This window comes from Anas acuta, chromosome 10, assembly GCF_963932015.1.
Source record: "Anas acuta chromosome 10, bAnaAcu1.1, whole genome shotgun sequence".
NCBI classification, from domain to species: Eukaryota; Metazoa; Chordata; class Aves; order Anseriformes; family Anatidae; genus Anas; species Anas acuta.
In genome coordinates, this window is record NC_088988.1 from 13,649,728 (window position 1) to 13,672,337 (window position 22,610).

Consider the following 22,610-nt stretch of genomic DNA (forward strand, 5'->3'; position numbering starts at 1 on the left):
ATTAGATTTTGTCTTGGTCGGAGTTTTAAAGTCAGAGTTAAAAACAAACAAGCTTTAATAAGTCTGAAATCACTTTATTGAAAAACATTTCATACAAGTCAGTGGCAACAACATTTAGGTGCGATACAGCAACACTACAGACAAGCTCCTTGCACATCTCCCTGCACAATTTGAAGAGGATTCTTTTAAGAACAGCCACATACAAAGCTCTCCAGAGATATGTGCAGTATCCTGTCACATCAGCAAGTTTCAGTACAACACAAGGAGCAGAGTGTCTTTACATTGAATAAGATTAGCTGTAACTCCTAGGAGAGGTACACAAGGCCTTGTAGGTCTGTTGAGAATGCTGCTGGCAACATAAGGCATCATTTCCACCCATCCCTGCTCATTCAAAACACTGACTGAAAGCCTGTAGCAAGATGCTTTGCTAGAAAAATCTATTATAAAATCAGTATAAAAATCATACTATTTACCATAAACCAACAAAAAGTGACTGTGCCGTTTCCCCTTAATACACAACATTATTAGAAGATGACATTACGTTAGAAATTCACATTACAGTACACAACTTATTGCTTCTCTCTGAAATCTTCTGTGCAGCAGAAGCCCCACACAAGCACCTCAGCAGAGCAGTAGCTCTCCTTCAGTCCTGCTGACCCTACAGCAGCTGCCAGGAATTTGGCCATCGCATTTTAGGAGTTAGTAAAAAGCTGCAAGATGGCAAACTGGATTTTTGTAATTCAGTACCATCACTTCGCCGAAGGAAAAAAAAAAAAAAAAAAATCACAGGAATCTTTTGAATAAAAAGATACTAGATATTACATTTTGCTGGTGTTGTCAGTGAGATAATACAGTTTTGACTGTGTTTCTGTGCCAGTTTATTTGCAGAATACCACTTCTTTCAGTGAATTCTGGTCTAATAAGAACATATAGCTGAGCCACAGGAGCAACCAGAACCACATTGGCTTGTTTTGTTTCATCACAAACACAGCAAGACTGACAGACTCAGGGCTGTCAGCAGGCTGGCTGGAAATAATTGACTTTGATTGTTTCCCAATTCAATTTTCAGCTACCTGGAAGGTGTTAACATAGAAGAGCAATCACTAGCTTGCCCCCTGCTTCTCCAGGCACAAGATTCAATGCCCCTGCTGCCTCCCTGCACAGCTGTGCAGGAAAGGAGCTGAATCCCCACAGACTGAAGATACTGCCACGAAACCCACTCCATTTGGGGACTTAACCTTCCCAAGTCCATTTGGTGACTTGGGCTTCCCAAATAACTCAGCAAGAACTTAGTAACTCTCCACAGGACCTTGGAGAATACCAGGAGTGGGCTTCACATTTGAGGATGTACATATCAGATTCTCTACGAAAACAGCAGTAACCCATTCACACTGTTAGCACAGGGGGGCTTTTTTGTTAGGGAGGATTTTTGTTTGCTTTCTTTAAGAGAGAGCTGGCAGCAGCCAGAGCCCCTCCCTGCACAAAGCGTACAAAATTATCCCCAGCTAGAGGTCCTAGGGCATAAAGCCCTTTCTCCTGAGTGCATTCATAGGTGAATGGGTCAACATCTATGGGATTCCTCTTGGGATTGACTGGTTGGTCGCTGTCCATTGCCAAATCAATGCCATTATTTGGCAGAAACGAGAGGTTGGGGTTTGAACCAGTTAGAACAAGAGCCATGGAAACTTTATAAGCTTTCTGGTAGCCATTCTTGTCTTGAAAGATGCATTTCTTGTCCTTGCCAAAAGACAGTACATGATGTTCAGGTAGGCTAACGTAACACTCATATGGCCCAGCACATGCAGCTGACTGTTCTTTCATCATCTGATGGACTTTGTGGTATTCAGGATACATCATTTTGGGTAGCTGGTTAAAAATAAGACCTGGATCACTGACTCGCCTCCGGAAAACATGAATTACTGGAATATTGCAGTGGTGAGCAAAGAGAATCGCATCAGCAGCTGTCAAACCAGCACCTACAATCAAGACTGGGTCTGATGTGATACCAATACTGTTGTTCTTCACTGCTTCCTCTAGGGCAGAGAGCTGGTGATGGACATAGGAAAGGTTCTCTCCCTTGACCCCCAGCCAAGTGGGGCTATCATATGTTCCAGTAGCCAAGACTACATTTTCTGCATAGATAGAGAAGGGCTCCTTATCACCTTGGACAGTTTTGACAAATCCATCCACCTGAAAGACCTCCATACCCTCCTCAGTGAAGTTCCAGAGGGAGTCGCTCTTCTGCAGATCTTCCTGCACGTGGTTGGAGATGCTCTCTGCACTCACTTTCCTCACAGAGGTTACAACAGTCCCACTTCTAAAGTTCTTCTGCAGCCCTTTCTTCATCACATAATGTTGGTAGTATTGAGCAATGTCTTCTGCTGTGGCTCTGTTGTTTCTGAGGCCTCTGTAATATATTGCAAGCAAAGGTCAAGCAGCAGTTAACTAAGAGCCTGGAATTTCTCCCCTCTTCCACTGAATGTATCCTAGAGCCATCTATCCTGGCAGTATCGGAGGACACTTATCTAGTTTCCCTGACTTCAGCAAAGTTTTTTCTGGTACATGGAGCTAGCAGTCAAATCTGCAAGCTGTTGGATAGAGGCAAATTACTAACATGAATCCCATTCCAAAAAGTCCCCATCTCTAAAAGCACAGTCACTCAATTGTGTCTTCCTCTCACGTGTTTCACTTTTATTCCATTTTAAACTCCTTTAAGGTTTCAACTGTTACTTATCAAGAGCAGAAGCACCTGAGAGACTGTGAAGCAGCTCAGATGATTATGCTTGTCATAAGGGACAGCAGTAGTAGTCACAGAAGTCAGAGAACCATGCCTTTTGCAAATGTTTTCAGACAACCTCATGGTCACACATCATGCCAGTGTGTGTTGAGGACACATGGCAACCAGCACTCCAGCTTTATCTGGAGTCACTTAATGCAGAATGGACTTTTGATGGGGAGAGTGACCTTTCTGTTAGCAGAATCACCCATGACAGATGGGCAGTTGCATTCGAGGAGTCCGCTCTAGGTTCCCAAATAACCTCTGGATGTTTGAGGGGAAAAAATAAACAGGCCATAGATATCTCACCTTTTCTTTTGCCTCAGCCAGTCTTTGAACTGGAGATCTGGGAGTCCCATCCATTCCCCTCTGCTCAGGGTAACCATAGAGCCCTCAATAGACTGGAACAAGAGAGTTAAACAGCTTTCAGTTATTTAATGTACAAAGTGAAATGTAACTCAAGTTTCAATAATCTCAGAACATGAGAAGCCAGTGATTTCATCTGATCCACTAGCATGGATGAAGCCATCCATGTTCTCCAAAGAGAAAAAACTCTCATTCCCTCTTACCCCTTTTAAACTCATTTCCTTGTGCACATAAGAGTCAAACGTGGGTGACCAGCACATTGGAGCACCTTTTGACTCCCCAGTCAACACCTCTGGCTATCCTATAGCATGCAGACCTATAGCATGCAGACCTAAGCAGTTAGGCTTTGATTCACTTACATGCCAGGCACCTCCAGGAGGGTTTCTGCCAAGGACCAGGTGGGGAATGGCTCTGTCAGTCTCGTGCCACCAAGTGAGGACAGATTCTGCTGTTCCACCAAAGTCTGTGTCTGGACGCAGAAGAGTATCAAACAGAAGAGACACAGGGCTGTGGGATCGTCCCTCCAGACCTTCAGACAGATACTCCAAATCCTGAAGAGAGACAAATCACACGCTCAGAACAAGTGTCCTGGCAGGCAGCAGACTGCCTGTAACTGCAGCACTTCCAGTTAGTGCTTTCGGTGTTCTGTGAAGTTCATTTACTTGCGTGCAGCCTGTTACTGCCTGAGGACTACCTCGAGGATCTTAGCAATGCAGGCACTCCATACAAGGGAGATTTGGATAAATCTTTTAATAATCTTTTAATACTTTGTTTAAGGCTTATTCTGTCTGCGTACTTTGAAATTTCTGCCTATGTACTTCAAAAACTCAAATGAGTTCATCACTTGTAATTTACCCCTAGGGTGCTTCACTATAATGATACACTGAAAGCTTCTGCTAAAAAAAGTATTTTCTTTACACAAACCTGGTCCAAAATGGAGACATGTGGAGCCTCTTCTAGTTTCTTCTGAAGAATAGGATGAGGATGAAGAGACTCTCTTTTGAAATAAGGGGTGTAGCCTGACAGCAAATACGAGAGACAGATTCCTGAAGGTCCATTCCCTAAAAAGACAAAATAGAGGAGATTTTTTAGTCCTGCAGACAGAGCAGCCCTTTAAAAAGTGTTTCTAATATCCAGATCACATCAAAATCACTGCTATGTATACAGGATATTTTCTATTGTCAGAATACCAGTGACTGACCTACTGGATGCAGTTGGGGAAATCATTTTACCCTCGTGTCCCCTTTTACTCTTTAATTACATACATTTGCATTGCAAGGTTATGAATTTGCTTACACAAGCCACAGGCTAACCTCACCTGAAGGCTGAGGTCTCTGTCCTGCTGACAAATTGAGTTACTGCTCATCGACTTCTTTAAGGGTCTGCAAACTGGTCACATACTGACTGGGGGCCTCAGCTGTCCTGGATATACATTTCCCATCTGTGTAGAGTGGTTCACTGTGGACAGGATATACAGGATGTCCAGAAACAGTGACTAAAACAGCTCTGCTCTGTTCAGTGTGAAAAGCCGTATAATAAGGGATAGCTGGCAATAGTGATTTGACTGACAGATCTTGAGGACACTTGCAGATTGGAACCAGCTCTACCGTGGTATTGCAGGCAGTGTGTTAAGGAAGAAAAGTCTCTCTGCCATGCCAAGACAGCCTCTCAGAATACAGGACTTTGAACAGATTGCTGGAGAGCTGAACTCCTCTTGCCAGCCACCCGACAGACAGTGGAAAGACTTGATCTGTGCGACTCCAAAGCCCAGCAAGAGTAGCCTGTGGAAAGATTTCACATGGCCGTTCTCCAGTATGTTTAATAGTTTACAGTGTCTGCATAACTAGCCGTCAGCCTCTCTGGCTCAGCTCTGCTGCTCGCTATGTGACTAACCACCATTACATAATGCAGTGACGATGTTGGGGAGGAGAGCTGAAGTGACAGAGCAGCCTGCAGCAGGTTGTGTTGACACAGTGCCCGTGCTGCGTGCATGAATCACTGGAGCAAAGGCCACTTGGGACATTTGAGATAGAAGGAGGCTCGGGCTGGAAAGCTAACAACGAGCTGAGCTATGTGAAGGGCAGCATGTGCCACAGCTGGGGACAAAGTCTGCTGTACTGAGTGAGGACCGGCAGCTGTGGGTCAGCATTCGGAATATTCCACTCACAGGAAAGTTTTCCAAAACCCACGGAAATTAAACAAAAACTAAGCTGCAGCTGTGGTAGAACATAACACTTTTGAACTTACTCCTTTGCTTTGGAATGTACGAGGAGGTTCCTGAACCGAGATTAAGCACTCAAGTGCACAACATTGAGCAATTGATGCAGAGAATTTATTTTCTGAACCCCAGTTAAGTTTGACATGGATGGTCACAAGCAGAGCTGCTATTCCAGAAAGCAACTGCTTTTGTGAGCCTGCCAGTGCAGCAGCAGGAGCCTATGGGTTTCGCAGAGAGGGCTCTGGGGAAGCAGCTGGAACCTGTATGTAATGTCCAGCTGCAGTGAAATAGCTGTGCTGCTTCAGTCCGACAGCCTCCCCGTCCTGCACATCTTCACACCAGTTCTTCAGAGGCTTTAGGGACATCTCCACACTGGGTCCCTGTTTAGCCACACTAGGGACCTCCCCTCTCACAAAGGACATAGTAAAGTTACTACATAACTTGCTTTCTAAACTGGTGAAAAGACACCATTCTATTCAATTCTGCATAAAGTCGATGTACCTGACTTATACATGCCAAGAGATTTCTCATGCATTAAAAAAAAAAATCTAAAAAAAAGTTTACAGAAACATTAACAGCATCTGGAGCACTTCCTAAGTAAATCAGGCACAACAAGAAAGATCACACTCATCCCCCAAATCAATCACTACAGAACATTAATCAACTTTCTGTGAAATGGTTATCTCAGTGGAATGGTTGCTAACCCCTCTAAACACCCAACAGAAAAACCAGACCCACTGAACTCATATCCAAAAGGCTACCTTTTCCTTTTATTTTTTTAAAAAAGGGTGTGCTTCAGGTTATTGAATATCTGGTTCCCTACTTCCTACCGTTCATTTTTGGTACTACAGGAAGTTTGACTGTCAGGCAAAGGAGGCAGAAATATTAGCCAGAAATTTCTGGTTTGAACGTCCAACACACGGAACAAAAGCTGAAGACAGCAAGCCCAAAGCAACAACAGCATCAGAGAACGCAGACAGGAGAAAACTTACCTATGATCACCACAGGAAGCGGCTTGAACCCAGTCTTTTTCTGATGCCTGTTCAATATTGAATACATCTTCCTGTTTGAAAGCATTTAGGCCCAGGAATCAAACCTGTTAAAACAAAGAAGTTCTGAAACATTCGCTTGACAAAACTACATTACTGTCTATAGCCCACAGAAGAGGGCTGATCCAAATTATTTCCTTGCACTGTACACCGTCACGTTATACTTCCACCCTCAGGACAGGCCTACTCTTCTTTTCACCCTTTTCCCTCCCTAGAAGCTGAAGGATGATTCCCTGATTATATCACAGGAAAAGGAAAGGGCCCTTATCTTTCCCTACCACACGAGTTTCGGTCCCTTCAGAACAGCTGGCAACATCGGTAACCCTCTGACTACAGTAACTGACATGTTGCAGCTTGCCAAAAAAATTATCGTAAACCCATTTGTGAGTGCTTTTTATTTTTTAAAGTAGCTTGTGCATTTATTATGAGGGTAAGCAAATCTCACTCAAGACTTCTGCCCAAAGGCTGGAAATCTCTTGGCTGCATTTTCAAACGCGTGCTGCTCAATGGCTAGAGGGCTTTTGGAGAAGTGCTAATACAGTTCCTGAACCTGAGGATGCCCTCTTTATTTGTCTTCCAGAACACAGAGTTCTAAGTTTGAATAAGTAAATAGCAACAATTCTTTAAACAAAATATGTAACATTATCTTAGAGGCTAGGTTGTCATTAGAGAACCTACAAAACACCTGATTTTGTCATGCAAATATTCAATGAGTAGTGAATCAAAGGTTTGTTGTGGTTTTGTTCTTGATGGTTTTCTTCTTTGTTGTTGTTTTTGCCACTCCTGCAGGGATCCCACCATGTTAAATAACTACTTCAGTTTTCCAGGGAATTAAACTACACTGTCACCAGTCCATGGAAGTCAAAAGTTACTTCTACCACAGTAAAATGGAGATTTTCAAAATCCACCAGAAGCTTTTATGTTATTCTACTGAGAATACAGCCTTTAGAAATATTATTCTCAGCTGGGAAAGTTAAGTCAGAATCCACTGAATGGTACGACTTTGCTCAGCAGGGCATGCTCTCCACACCCTTCCTAAGCACAGCAAAATATTTGGCAAACGCACCGCACACTCCCATAAGGTCTGGCACATCACCGCCTCTGACACAAGCAGATGCCATCCTACGAGCGCAATGCTCCCCTTTAAGCCTGACATTTATATCCCCAGCAGTTACGTTAATGCCGTAAGACCCCAGTGATTGAATGAGCAGGCAGGACCACAGTTAAATTTAGGATTTGAAGAATTCCAGGAGGAGACTTCTGAGTGCATTCACCTGCAAGGATGTGACACCTCCTTTGTGCACCAAGACAAAGGGGCACTGGGCTAGACTGAGAACTACTTCAAACTGGGTTCATTTTAGTAGAGAGGCACATAATAAGGCCTACATGTGGAATTTAAAACTAGCAGCTTTGTCCAAAGTGTGTATTACAGTTTAATACCACCTACTAGTTGCCTACTACCACTTCACTAAATCTTTCTCATGTGTTTTGCGTGAACCACATAAAAGACATAATAGCCATGTCTTTAATTCAAGTCATTTCGGGCATCTAGCTTTAAGGAGAGTTGGAAATTTCATTTCCCAGGTTAGCTGTGACCCAAAGGTAGATGCACACACGCAGAAGACGAACTCTTCCATATGTTGCATCCATGTGGAGGCAGGCATCCACGCCTTAAGGCATACTTACCCCAACCCCAATAGCAGCAGGAGCCCAGCCTAACTGGCCAAGTATTTCCCCAGCCTTTTGGGTTAAGTTCTGCCATATGAGCCAAAACCTGCACTACCATCAGCAGATTGAGGTGTAAATCTGCCTGCAAATAGTTCCCCACCACAAAGCTCCAGAATTCAGCACTAGCACCCATGATGTCCTACGACATCAAAGGTACAGATCACTTACCAGTGCGACCAGTAAGGCACCCACTCAAACCAGCATAAATCACAGTACTTATCTTACTTTTCCATGGTAACAAATAATTCCCTCTCCACAGCTGCACTACATAAGACAAGTTTTTATTAATTTTTCCCAACAACTTTTATCTCTGTGAAACTACTGGGAACCTGAAAGCAAGAAGAAAGATCTCTGGAAGGGCTGTTCCATGTCTCTGCTCCGTAGCAGGCTGCAGCAGCATGCACAGAAAGTTTACATGCACGCTGCAGGCAGCGGTAACCCAGCAACATCCGTGGGATTTTTGCTGGAAGCAAGGGCTGCGGAGCCAACCCAATCCTGCACAAGGAAACAGGTCCAGGAGAGCAAAGCCAATATGAGAGAGAACGAGCCTGTGAGCCTCTTCGTAAAACCTGGGCACAAGGTCATGCTGTTGCATGCCAGTGCTTTCCTGGGGGATCCCAAAGGGGACAAAAGAGGCACAAGGCAGTAGAAGTCAGTCTGGCAGCCTTGTTTGCAGTGCCGAAAGGTTGCCTTGGCTCCCGGCCACTGCTCCATGCCACCCTACCCCACCCTGATAGAGTACAAAGCCAGCAGCCTCAGGCTGAGCGATAACTCCCACCCTCCTCCTCCTTCTGTACCTTTTGATGCATGAAAAGGGAGCATTCGCTGCAATTAAACTGAACAGTAATGGCTAGAGGAGCACAATTGTTACTCTGAGAAAATTCTTAGTTCTGTGCACATACATGACACTTTTTAGCCATGGTTTTACTCAAGATCTGGGTTCACAAAACCCCATTGTGACCATTTCAATGCTACATGCTTTGTTTCCCCAAGTTTTGACACCAGACAATTCTATCAACACAAGATTAACTGTCAGATGCTTCTGTTTATCCTAGCATGTCTCTATAAATGAAAAGCCCCATCCACATCCCAAAGCTGGCATTTCTATAATTTGTAATTAATTAATCCACTGCTTAGGAGAAAATGAACCAGATGCTAAACCTGTTAACAGCTGTTCCCATCCTGTAGGCTAGCTGTTTGACTTCAGGGGGCAAAACTGTGCTCAGAGTGTCACAGGCTTTTCAGTTTCAGGCCAAGTGTTCGCTTTCCCTGCCATTATAAGTACAAGTGGATTATTTTTTCAGTTGCAGAATCAAGAGATCACATACACCTCAATCACCACACAGTTAATTCAGTGCAGCATATGACAGCCTGCTCTTGCAGAGACTACTGGAAAGTGTACAGAAGGCTGAAGTTCATTTCACATTCAGAGAGAGGTGGTTAACTAAATGCAACAAGAGAAAGCCTAGGATGGAACCCAAGACTCATCTCCTCATGCTTCTTTCATGTACGGCAGGCTGCTGGGCACTCACGTTTAGTCAGTTTAGTGACATTGATCACTGCTTTGGCTCCTGCTTTAGGTTTCCTACTTTAAATGGCTGAATCTTTCCTCCTCTTCATTTGAGAGCATGCTGCAAGCTCCACAATTCAACTCCTCACTGCTTCCAAAGCATTTCAGCAATGATGTGATGTTACATAATCATTCTGGCTTGGAAAAGCACCCAGCTCATCCTGGACCAGACTCCGCATACCTTCCTGACACAGCCTTAAGCCTGGAGGGACTATAACTCACAAAGCCGGTCAGTATGGCCCCTACTGGCTCCAGGCTGCACAATTGAAACAGGTTTTAAGCAAGCAGAAAAAAAGCAAAGACGAATTAACAAGGCAATGAAGCTAAATAATCTTTAGTAGAAGTAAAAGGCCAAGTTACATCAGTCATTTGCAAGCAGCTCTCCCTAGAACATCAGTGGGACTTTTGCTCAAGTAAGGACCACTAAGCAGGGCCTCTATAGTACATGGGGAGAGTTCAAAAGAGCAGTGCAGTCAGCACATAAATAATAGAAGAGACTGAAAGTGCTACTGTGACACTTGGGTTTAAACAAGAACAATGCTAATGTAGAAATGCAACAGTTTCCTTCAGCTTGATTTCTTCATCAACCCATCCACTTCATCAGCAACTATTTAAACTTAATTCATTAGTGCTTTTAAGAAACAGAAATCCTAATAGTTTTTGAAGTTTACACTTTCCCAATAGCTTTTAAGTTGTTCACTTTCCCACAAGTTTCAGGAGTTTTTTTCCCACCACTTGTGCTATCACTCTCATATGCAAAGCCAGAGTACCCCATAAAAGCAATGTCTGTGGAAAAATTCAACTTTACGGTACATAAAAATTGTACCTCTTTCTACAAACACCCCTGTGATATTCTGAAAGCAATGTTACAATATGCAGGACAAACAGAACTCTCTGTATTCACTTATAGCCTTCTTACCTTTAGCAGCAGGTCTGATGAGAAGTGAGATCTTTGTGAAAATGCCTGTACAGCCAGGAAAGCCAACCAGACTCCAAGCCTTGAATACTGCCTCTGCTCTAAGACAGCTGCTTAAATATAGTAGGCTACCAGTACTAAATGAGAGGTGGAGCCGAAATGAATGGAGGCGGAGCAAGGAAAATACTTATAAGCATGAGTCAGCAGGAATAGTTCCCTTCCCGGCTTGTGAATGAATGATGCAGAGTAACTTTCCTTAGTGATGCTCAGCTGATTCCATGACCACAGGAAATGCAGGTTTATAGGAGCCATGTATGGTGGAAGCACTACAATGAACAAATGCACTCATTTTTAATCCTCAGGGCAAATGAAAATCTGACATTTCATAAAATGCAACACTTCCTATGGCAGAACTAGGTTTTTCCTTTATAGCAAAAAAGAAAGCTGCTAGAGTGGCAGCTCATGGAGGGAACAGGAGCGATAGGATACCACTGAGTGCTTGCTTTAGAACTGGAAATAAATTGAAAGAACTTCTGTGATTACTTTCTACCCACTTTAGACAGTGTTTGGGGTTTTAGTTTCACCTTATCAACACAAAACAGTTAACACACCCGGGGACATGTATGAGACCCCTGAGAGCACTGGCAGAGCAGGGTGTCTCTGTAGAGATCCTGTCACCTGGATGGCTGTGCTCAGCAGTGTTAAGTCACCCAGAGCCACCAGGCACTGCTGTATTCAGTCACACCAACCAAAATCAAGGAGATTAAATGGCACAGTAAATTTCTTACTCAATTCCTTCTACTTTTTCCATTTTTCTCTAGTATTTAATGTCACAATGCATTTCCTGTATCAGACAAGTTTCTAAATAGCAGTTATTCTCCCTCCAAGGTTTTTAGTGGAAATAAAATTACAACCAAGGTAACTTCATCAGCATCTCTGGGGAACCTGATCCTACATACTGCCAATCATCAACTTCCCACAGGGTTGTTCATTTTTTTTTTTTTTTTTTTTTTTTTTTTTTTTTTTTTTTTTTGTGCTAACTTCTATGGGAAGAAAAAAAGCCAGCTGCTGACAGGACCAGGACAAGAAGAACTTGAACTGGACACACAAGAGGCCTTGCTGTAAATTGTGATCTGGTAAAAATCCAGCTGCAAATTACCATCTTGAAAGCAAAATAGAATTGCTTAAGTTCTTCTAGTTCAAAGAAAACAAGTTTAGAGACTAGATCTTATTCTAAGGATTCCTATCCATCAGTGGCTCTTAAAATGAGGAGTCACTGCTTAGCTCTACACAGAATTAAAACTGTATCACCTTATAGAATTCAAAATTCATTTCACACTCAACACATATTGAGCTTAAGTATAAAGTGCTAAATAAGGACAGACATGCAAGAGTTGTTTATTCAACAGAAGAGTATCTCCTGTTCTTGGTCCTCCAACCATGACCTCTTCTATAACAGAAATCCCTAATCATAACTTTTATTTTTCATGTAAATATGGGAATTAAATTGCCTTACTCCTAAGAAGTTTCTCCTATACCTTGTAGATATATTGGGCCTGAAAATATAGAGCTCAGGTGTGTGTATATTTTTTCCTTCAGTGACATATTCTTATAAGCCTGCAGTTTATAATAGTTATAATAGCAGTAAAATGGCTAAGAGCCTCCTGAGTAAAACTACAGCAAAGACTACAAAACCACAACATACTAGGATTTTCATCTGAGGCGTCGTAGTCAATTCAGTGGAATAATCAAGCTCGCTAAATTTGAAGTACAAATTAAACAAGTTTGTGCTGAAGTAGGTAGCTCACTTCAAGTAGTAAGTACTGTGTATCTTTATCTCTGAGACCATCTATTTTGAAGCTATGATCTCCAGGGAGCCAGGAGGACTGCTGGTACTCAGTTAAGAGGTACTTTCAACATATGATACAAAAGAAGAAAACAGCTCTTGAGAAAATTCTACACTCTCAAGATCCACATCAAAGTAGGATAGAGTGCAATCTATTTTAATTACACCAGAATCACATTTTAAATAAAACTATTGTTTCATTTAAATTTTAACCAAATGATCCCTCTAGAAATCCAAATCACTAAATCCATATGTCAAAATGAAGGGGGTTTTTATTTGTTTTTAAGGTTTCTTTCAAGTTGTCTGGGCCTTTATCCAAGGTAATATTTTCACAGTGCACTTATGTAACTCATACTAATTTTTAGACATGAGCAAAGGCTTTCAGATGTATTACCTAGATATATGTTTGTTGGCTGGTAACAAACGTGATCAGTATCAGTCAAGAAAAATTAAACTTCCAGAGAAATTAAGGCATTTGCTTGGTTAGGTGACTTAAAACTGTCCTGTTTGTAGGTTTTTCAAAAGCTATCTTTAATATAATGCAATATTGCACATCAAACATTTTAGAAGAAAGATGTTCTAGTCAACACTTGCTTATGGCATAGACACAATAGGAAACCATACGATGGCTTAGCAGGCTTTATCAACAGGAAAAACAGTGTACACATCTGCAGAAATAAAAATTGACCTCTATGTACAAGATGAGGTCCTCTCTTAATTTCCCACTAGGTTTAGGAAAATTAGAATTTCTTTAATATTACCACTGTGCAAGAAAGGCCAGGATGTCTTTCCAAAGCCACCAGTTCTACCTCATTGTTGCACACAATAGAGTTCTTCACAGGAATGTGTTCAAATATGACATTTCACTGTCCTTTCTTTGCTTGTACAATAGGACCATTAAATCTAGCAAGTTAGAGACTTTTTTTTTAAAACTATCCTAACAAACACTACATAGCCTATGTATCAGTGTTTCTGTTTCTCCTTGTGTACTTTGTTTGGAAACAAATAATTCAGCCTAATGCACTGTCTGCTCAAACTTTCCAGAAGAGGAAGTAATTGTGTAATCTGTACTTTACCTGGCAGCCAGCCTCTGACTGGCAAAGGTATGTGATTCAGTTGTCTTTTCTTCTTGATTCACTGCAAGCAGTTTCATCCAGATAAAAAAGTGCCCAAGAATTAAGTTTACATATGGGTCTCCAGCATGGCTTTGCATTATCTCTATACATAAGCTGTCTATGAGTATGTACTCATCAGTGGTACTAACTCCTTTGCACAAACTGACAAACATTTGGTGCACAGACTTAGAGGTCTTTAGAAGGCTTCCAGGGAAAAACCTCTTCCAAGCTACTAGTCTGTAGGCTCTTTCACTGAGGTGCATTGCACTCTAGGCAGCTGAGATATGAGGATTTCATATCTCTGTATCACAAGGTACATATAGATTTATCAGAAAAGTAGAAACTCAAAGCTTATTTTGCACGGGCTTCTCTTCTTCCCTTTCAAAAAATAAAATAGAAAAGCTTAGCTTCTAGCAAACAATCCAGGAAATATACTAATCCAGATTAAAACGTGAAGTGATCTGGCAAGACCAATATAATGCTTATGCTACACTTTGTGAAAAGCTTCTTAAAGTCATTTTTTGGGAAAGAGAACTCATGACATTACAAATTGCCTTCAGATAATGTAAAGGATCAATTCCACCTTCCCTTGTACTGGCAGAAACACAGGACACAGCAGTAGAGGGCTAAATTTGCTTTCATACCAACAAGCCTTGTGCATACTATAACAGCAGCAAGGCAAACCATTCCCTATTGACGTGCAGAGGGGAATTCAAAACACACCACCTCGTGTATCAATCCCAACCGGAGAAGGTTTGGGGCTGCAGAAAAGAGGGACAGACTTCGCTGGTAGCCACTCACTTCACCTTCAAGTCATACCCTATAGTTCATGGTATTGGCAATTCCGGGTGCATTTGTTGCCAAGGTCTATTTGTTTTCCTTTTGGTCAGCCATGATACAGTTCCCAGAAATTAAACAAGTCAATATCGTGTTTTACCAAGGTAAAATCTGAAGAATATGCCAAAAAGCACGGACAGACTGTAGCACTGTTCAGAATGAACATTTTGCACCTGAACCATTCCCCATTGCAAGAAATTTCCTTCTGTCAAATGACTCAACACTTCATGTCACTGAGAAGTTATACCCACCCATATCCTACTTGTGAAACCTGTTAGATAGCCCTGTTTCTGCTGTCTTCTCATCCAGGGGGAGCCTAAAGAACAATGCCTGCCCAGTGTCAGAATTCTTTGCTCTTACCTGTGATTCTGACAGCTCACTTGTGACACTTGTCTCAGTTGCTCTCACACCCATCCTCTCCACTAGCCAGATGTTAAGGTACACCATCACGCCATGCCAGTTTATCACAGCACACTGCATTGTTTCAGACATTAAAACTTCATGTTCTGCTGGGTATTAATAATCAGAGGAACACTCCCAGTATGATCTCGTGGGCCACAATAGTGCTTTGACACTTAGTTATTTCTTTCAATTACAACAAAAATAAATAAATTCTGCATGTTTTCCATCTAGGGGATCTTTCTAAGTGCTTCAGTATCTCCCACTAGTTCCTCTAGTGCAGATCATTTAATCTAAGGCAAAGTCTCAAATAAGCATTAAAACATTTGACCATCTATCTATATTATGTCTGTTCAGAATCTGAAATCCAGCTTTGCTGCTGCCAAAATGATATTCACCTTTTTACACAGGCAAGTTTCCACTTACATAACCGTATCATAGAATCATAGAATCATAGAATATCCTGAGTTGGAAGGGACCCTTAAGGATCATCAAGTCCAACTCTTGACAACGCACAGGTCTACCCAAAAGTTCAGACCATGTGACTAAGTGCACAGTCCAATCTCTTCTTAAATTCAGTCAGGCTCGGTGCAGTGACCACTTCCCTGGGGAGCCTGTTCCAGTGTGCAACCACTCTCTCTGTGAAGAAACCGTATGTTAACTTATCCACCAAATTAGAACCTGTATATTTAATGAAAATAAATGGTTCAAAATCAACACTGAAATATTTTACTTGCCATTTTTTTTAAGCTCCAATCAAACAAAACCCACATTTGGCACCAACACCACAACATGGACCCCAGTTTGGAACTTTAAAAAATCATGTCAGCAAGACGTTCCCTGAAGATGTCGTGGCACTCTCCAAATCAGAAGGGGCAGGCTGTGGCCACACCACTTCTGACAGCAACTGGATCCCTCAAGTACACTGCTTTGCTAAATAACTAGAGTAAGGAAGCCTTGAGGAAGCCAAAGGATTGCTTGGCTTGACAAAAAAAAAAAAAAAAAAAAAAAAAAAAGCTGCTTAGGAAACTTTACAAGTGAGAGACCAAGTTCTGCTCATGACTTCCTACATGTGTTTGTGCATTCACATGGCTTCCTCTAAAGAAAAATTTGGCCCAGAGCTTGTGTCCTACTTCCCTGTGTCCCTGCCAAGGCCACATGTGTCCCGTGTTCATACTTTTTTTTTCAGCATTTAGGCAGCTGCATCCAAGAGGAGAGAAGTAAAGGTTCACCCAATTCACTTGTTATTCAAAAGGACATTGACCTCCCAGTCTGATAAATGATTGAAATGTGTTTTTTTTAGTGCCCTTGAATATTGTTTGAGGAAAATAGAGAACAAAACCTTATATTTTGCTGGAACTATTATAAAAAAAATAATGACTTTTGTTTTCTCCCACCCTTATCTCATTACCTTGAAGTCATTCTCTCCCTGTCTGTTCTCAGAGGGTGGTCTTCCTAAAACCATGAGGTCAAAGCAAAGATTTTCACCAATTTTTACTGACCAGAGGCATTCGCCACTTCCACCAATGCCTCTTAACATCTGTTAAGAAATAAACTTGGGGAAGTGAGAACCAATCATACCACCCAGGAGGACTATGGAGCTCCACTGCATTCACAGAGCTGTATCTTCAGCTAATCTGCAGTAAAACCTTGTATGGGCACTCCAGTGCTGACTGAGAACGCCTTATTGGGACATCTTGTACATCTTCTCTCTCCAAGCTAATTAAGGGAGCAATAATAGAGAGTGTTAGCAGAGATATAGCTAGTCCATATAAACTCCCTGAAAAATACATTCCCATTACATACAAAGTAGCCTACTATACTGTGAAATAGCAGCGGGTATCTCACAAAAATACAGGCACTGAGTTCACATACAAAGTGTCCATGCAGAGAAGGAGACGGCTGCACATGCATTTTTCCTGGCCCACCTTATGAAAGGGGCCAGGATCCCCTCCTCAGATCAGTGTATGGGGACGATAGCCAAATCCAGTGCATTTTATACTTGCCAGCACATAAGCTCCTTCCAAAAACTAGTATGATGCAAAGAGGTGCAATCCTTTGGCCTTTGGCTCAAGGGGCTATGGCCATGCATGTTTCCCAGGACCAGGCCTTTGTGTGTTCCTTGTCCTCCAGATACAAGATGCAGAGGAAACCTCAGCACACATTCACTGCCCTCGGGCCTCCGTGATGATCTCAACATTGATGTGGTTTTGGGGAAAAAGTAAAGTTGTGCACTTTCACTTCTAACAAACAGCAGCTATGACCTAGTCAAAGATTAAACTGCAAAAGAACCTGGTAGGGAATTTTCCTCTTCTTATCTTAATGTCAATATAATCATAAATATTTACAAGAGTTCAGGATAAGAGAATGATCGGAAGACATAGCCTCTAATTTCTACAGTCCTGTAGTCAGTATTCAGCTATGCTTTTTCTATCTCTACTGGCACTTGGCAACTAATAGCTTAATAAAATAACTGTTGCATTATATTATGATGTGCCAGACTGAGCAACTTGGAAAGCAAATGCCCCAAAGCACAAAACATCCCACAGAAGCTAACATTCATGATTTCCTTACTGGAATAACCAACAGAGAAGAACCCTCAAAGTACAGGGGACACAGATGCAGCCTGTGAGCACTGGGCATCTTTGCTGTACATTTTCTCTTAAGGCAAAAACAATGATTATCAAATACAAGTGGGCAATTCAGAACTAGAAAAGGAGTGTGTATTAAAATGCATTTAACTCCATTACGCAGTTCATAAACAGGGCTGCAGAAAGCCTTCAAAGATTCTTGGATTTGTTTCTTTGCCACAGCTTAAGCCATTCTGTAGTTCTTTAGCCTGACTTAATAAAATTCTTAACAACATCAAGATTCTTTATCAACATCAAGAATTACTTAATCAAGACAAAGAATTTAGTAGCTTTCCTGAAGGGCTTAGAAATGTGCACAGCTAAGGTTATCCAGAGCTAATATACCCAACAGGGGTAGGGTTTCCATAAATTAAAATAAGCATTTCTGCAGCAGAACACACTAGTCTTTAGTTGGGGGGGGGGGGGGGGGGGGGGGGGATGGCGAGGATTAGAAAAGGACTGTGTTAGAGTGATCCCACAACTAGCCTCAGGGTTTATTTTCCTCATCCTCTAAAGCAGCTGATACTGGCTCATAGGTTGAAGCTAGTCAGATCCAGTTCACTAATTCTGATGTTCTTGACTTGCAGCATTTTCCTTCCCCTGTAACTTTTTAAAAGTCTGAGGGAAATTCGAAGAGCCTTTAGCATGCAAGCCCCTTCCTTTAAACATGGCTCTGAGGCAAACTGAACGATCAGCTGAAGTGATACACTCAAATTAAGTTTTAGACCCCAATTTCCCTCTTACAATAGCACCACTTACTGCAACACTGACTGCCAGGAGTGAAATTTAAAGTCCATTGGAACTGCTCTGCATAAAACTGGATGAACCAGTATCTTTTCCAAAGAGAATCTTATCACTTAGTCACAGTATAACAGTAATGCATTAAAGTGTAACAAAAATATTTCATAGGTCAAGGCTTCTCACTGTAATTGACAGCTCTGTCTCTAGACTAGTTTAAGGAAGCTGGAATGTGAAAGGAGCTGCCATTTCCTGTAAAATAGCATGTGCTGTTTTGAAATACCTGCATGTATTCTGGAGTCATTTCTGTGCTTCAGAAACATGAAATATCCACTATGAACTCTGAAAAGATTTGGCACAGTGAATTTGCAGGAAAAAGGCAGGATTACTGCACAAGAATAAAGCTATTCAGTAACTAATTCTCCAATGCATGTGTGTTAGAAATACTTAATGATCTGTGTAATTCCACATTTATCTGATAGTCATCCATTTCCACATATGTCAAAGCTCAACGATGAAAATAAGTCAATGAAAAAAAAAAATCTTCTGTAGCAAGAATTATCTATGTATGTATCCAGCCCCTAGCACAATATGAACCACAATCCCCTAAAAATCTCATTGAAGTTGTTTTCCTAGGAGATCTCAATAAAGGTATTCTTGTTTCTCCTCCAAAGCTATTTTACTTTTCTTTTTTTACTTTTCCTTACTAGAGATGAGACACACTAGATTAGTCCTACACCCTTGTCAACAATGATTCTAGAGAAAATAACTTAATGATCCACTCATGTTTTTGTCAGCTGCCTGACTGGCTGCAGCATGCCCAATTTTTCTGCTTGTCTACAGAGAAATTGCCCCAAGCAGGCATGAAATGGAGGTATTTCTGATTCCCCTGTCAATATTTATCTTGATTGTGAAAATACTAAGTTTGAATCATTGAGTAAAACCTCTACCAAAAAAAATGAACCCTGTAATTAGGTGACCCCTTACCTCAAGGCTGAAGCCACGCAGCATTGAAGCACCTGACTTGCACAGTTCAACAATGCAGACTGATAACATGCTCAGTAGGGCAGAGGGATGTGGCATGAGGGCAGAATAGCATGGCACCAAGATGACCAGTAGCATAGGCTATCAGTTTGATATCAGTTCCCTGGGAGCACTGACCAGTGTTTTATCTAAAGCTTTCTTTTGCACTCCTGACACTCTGAAGGTTAACCTTCAAGGCTATCAGCAGTAACCACAGATCAAGTAACAGGCAGCTTATGTCCTATTACTGCCATCTTAGCTAGCTGTGCCTGTATACGCACGTGAGTTTTCAACTGGTAACCAGGCCAGACAGGCACGAGGGCCCAACCAGCCTAGTATCCCATCCTCAGCATCAGGCATTATCTGACACCTGCTGAAGATAAAGAATTGGACAAGCATGTGATGCTTGTCTTTTATCTTCCCTTGCCTTCAACTATTTGCAGCTGGACAACCAGCTGAAACCTGATGAGCTTTGTTCACTTGCTAGCCCCTTTCTTGAGGTTATTTTCATCTGGCTCCTAGTAATTTCACATGGCCTATACTCCTTGTATCAGAAGGGAGATTACACAACTGATCCCTTTCTATGCCACTCAGCTCTATAGACTTTATTATATTGCTCTCAGTTTTCTGACTTATTCCCAACACAGAAACTGTTCTATACCTTATATCAACCTGGTTTGCTTCCTGGAGACCTTTTCCAGATCTATCATATCCTGATATGAGAGAAAGAGCACATCATACAGTGGTACTCTAGGCATAGATGAGCCCTAGGGTTATGCAGCAGCCTTCTGGTTTGGCCTCCAACCTTTCCTAGCACTTGATTTGCTTTGCTACCTGCAAGCACTGGGCTGATGTTTCCATAGGACTATCTACCATGACCTCAGATTCAAGTTCAAGATAGCTCTGACTGAGCTTACTTACCTGGATTTGTGCCATAGTGTGAGACATCACATAGGAATTGTGCAAAAGTATGAAGTAATATGATAATACAAAAGAAGCGTACAGCTTGTTCTTCAAACCAATGCATTCACCCATATGCCTAATAAAAAGCAGAGTGGAAAGCCTTGGAGACTTTCTGGATCCTTCTTGTTCACAAAGAAACCTCAACAAAATTGAAGGGCTAGTGTGTGGGAGGAAGCATGTTCTCACCTTAAACCTCAAGAGGGAGGTGGCCTTAGGTAAACACAGCAGAAAAGCCCAGAGAGCTAATACTGCACTCCATGCCCTGGTCTGATCTTGATCTGCTCTCATTCTCTCACCTGGAATAAAGCAGACAGTAAGAAGAGCTTATGCAAGGTCACTCCTAGGTTTGCATCAGTGGCTGTTTTTTATGCACATTTGAAAGAGATGAAACACACACACATCCAGTGAATGTACTGAACCCTGAGCTTATCCAGAATAGACACAATAGATACTAAACAGCACCAAGGTAACACACAGGACCTCTGAAATACTCTCTACCCTTACTGCAACTGGCAAAATGCAGCCAAAGCTGTTGAGCCTGAGAGTGACAAATTTTCCACATCTGCTGCCCACACAGCAGCTGATGTGCTGCAGTTCATGTTAAATGTTAACCCCATTTTGTATGCAGGCTCCCTAGAAAAGTAATATTTTCTAATGACCTTCCGCTGAGTCTTGCTTCTCCATTTCAAGCCAACAATGACAACATATGGCTAAGTCACTGGGGTTCTGCATCAGTCTCCACCTATTGCCTTTTATCACGTCTTCCATTGTGGACTACATTATGTTTTCCTTCTGCTCTCCTTACAGTCTTTCCCTACCTTCTTCTCACCTCTATAAAGCCCACTGAGCTACATTAAAGGCTTTTCTGCTTGTGACCGTGGAAAAAGGGCCAGCCAGACACATATATAAATGTCTCAGCAGCAAAAATAAGCCCTGTGGCAGTTGTCAGCTTGTTTGTGTTTGATACCCCAGATAAGGAACACTATAATAGAAGCCTTAACTCCTAGATTTTTGGTGCCCAGCATAAAATTGCATTACAAAGTCAGTGCCTGTGAAAATCAAGTTGCACACCCATGCAATCAGCATGTCCTGTGGTGGTTAGGAGTTCAGCTTCTGGCCCAGAATCACACCAGAGTGCTGACTGGCTCTACAAAAATGCATCTCTAAACAACAGCTGAGACTTAAAGTTTCACCAGAGGCTTTTTATTTGTAGTAGAAAAGGATTAAGATTTCAGAGTTGAGAAATTAAATTCTTGGCAAGTGTTTCCTACTGAAAATACCATTGAGAGAATTTATAAATTCAGTGGAAAATATGCAACAATTTCAGATACATCCAAATATTATGATATTTAAACACTAAAATAACTTTTTTTTTTTTTTTTAAAAATGCTAAGCATTTAAACTTACAATTAAAAAGCAAAGAAATATGCTTTGTTTCTAAAAGGAAATTTCATTTTCTCAGATCCTGTAACAAAACCACTACCATTAGTGTACAAAAATATATCCGACACTTTATATTTTTTATATTTAACTGTTCAAACCAGCCTGTGAATATAAATATCAACTATGAGCACAGCTACAGAAAATAAAAAAGTGCACTTCGCAGAAGCAAAGTAACAAGAACTACCACTATTAATCTTGAAAAGTTATCTTGAATTACATTCCTTTTCTGCTTTAAGGACTTTAATTTTAATTCAAGTGTACATGTGATTACAAAAGAGCTCATGTTTAAGGGTAAGCATGTGATCAAGTACTTCTGCTGAGGAAAAGATTTGTTACAATGCTTAGTATTGAGAATTTCCTCAAGTTCATTGCTGAATCAAAGCTTCATACTTTAGGTCAAATGTCAGAGTGCTCTGTGACCTTAAAATATAGTGAGACAACAGTAGCTTTAGCAAAATGTTTTGACTTACATGCAACTACAGAATCATGCAAGCTTGCCAAATTCCCTGCTACTATATGAGGTTTTCCACCTGTATTATTAATGAAAGTCATTATAATGAAACAATTTCAGAAAATCATGTTTTTTCTCACCACAAAACTTTGCTACAGGATTCTGAGTACCACTCAGCCTTGGAATGCTTTCATACCTTGAAAGTAAAACGCATCCGGTATGAGGTCTTGATCTTTCTCTCCATTTTCTGTCATTTGACAAAAGGTAGCAAACTTGTCCTGCTGTCACAGTACTGCTGTTAGCCTTGAAACATCTTTAAAATAAATGTCATTATTAAGCTTTGTCCTGAGAGAGCACTCAAAGATTGTACAGTTCATCACAAATACATAAATATGTAGCAGAAAAGAAAAAAAGTCCAATCAAATAAACAAGTGGCAACCAAGTGAATGAATAATAGCAGAAATCTTCTTACAAGACAATAGGAGAATTTCACATATAAGGAAAAATTCTAATCTTAAGATGGTGCCAAGTCTGTCATAAGT

General features: G+C 41.3%; 1 protein-coding gene across 2 annotated transcripts; it reads right to left on the bottom strand.

Annotated features, from left to right (window-relative positions):
* Positions 1–53: 53 nt before the first annotated feature.
* OSGIN1 (oxidative stress induced growth inhibitor 1) lies at positions 54–22,370 on the bottom strand. 2 transcript variants are annotated; one of them, XM_068693485.1, is made up of 7 exons: positions 22,265–22,370; positions 20,361–20,470; positions 6,353–6,456; positions 4,067–4,203; positions 3,502–3,693; positions 3,086–3,177; positions 54–2,407 (listed from the first exon to the last, which is right to left on the bottom strand). In XM_068693485.1, the coding sequence occupies exons 3-7, from the start codon at positions 6,435–6,437 to the stop codon at positions 1,417–1,419; spliced, it is 1,497 nt and encodes a 498-aa protein (XP_068549586.1). In that variant the 5' UTR covers positions 6,438–6,456; positions 20,361–20,470; positions 22,265–22,370; the 3' UTR covers positions 54–1,416. The 2 variants fall into 2 exon arrangements, with proteins under 2 accessions (XP_068549586.1, XP_068549585.1); XM_068693484.1 differs by lacking the exons at positions 20,361–20,470; positions 22,265–22,370 and adding an exon at positions 10,627–10,784.
* Between the last annotated feature and the right edge of the window lie 240 nt (positions 22,371–22,610).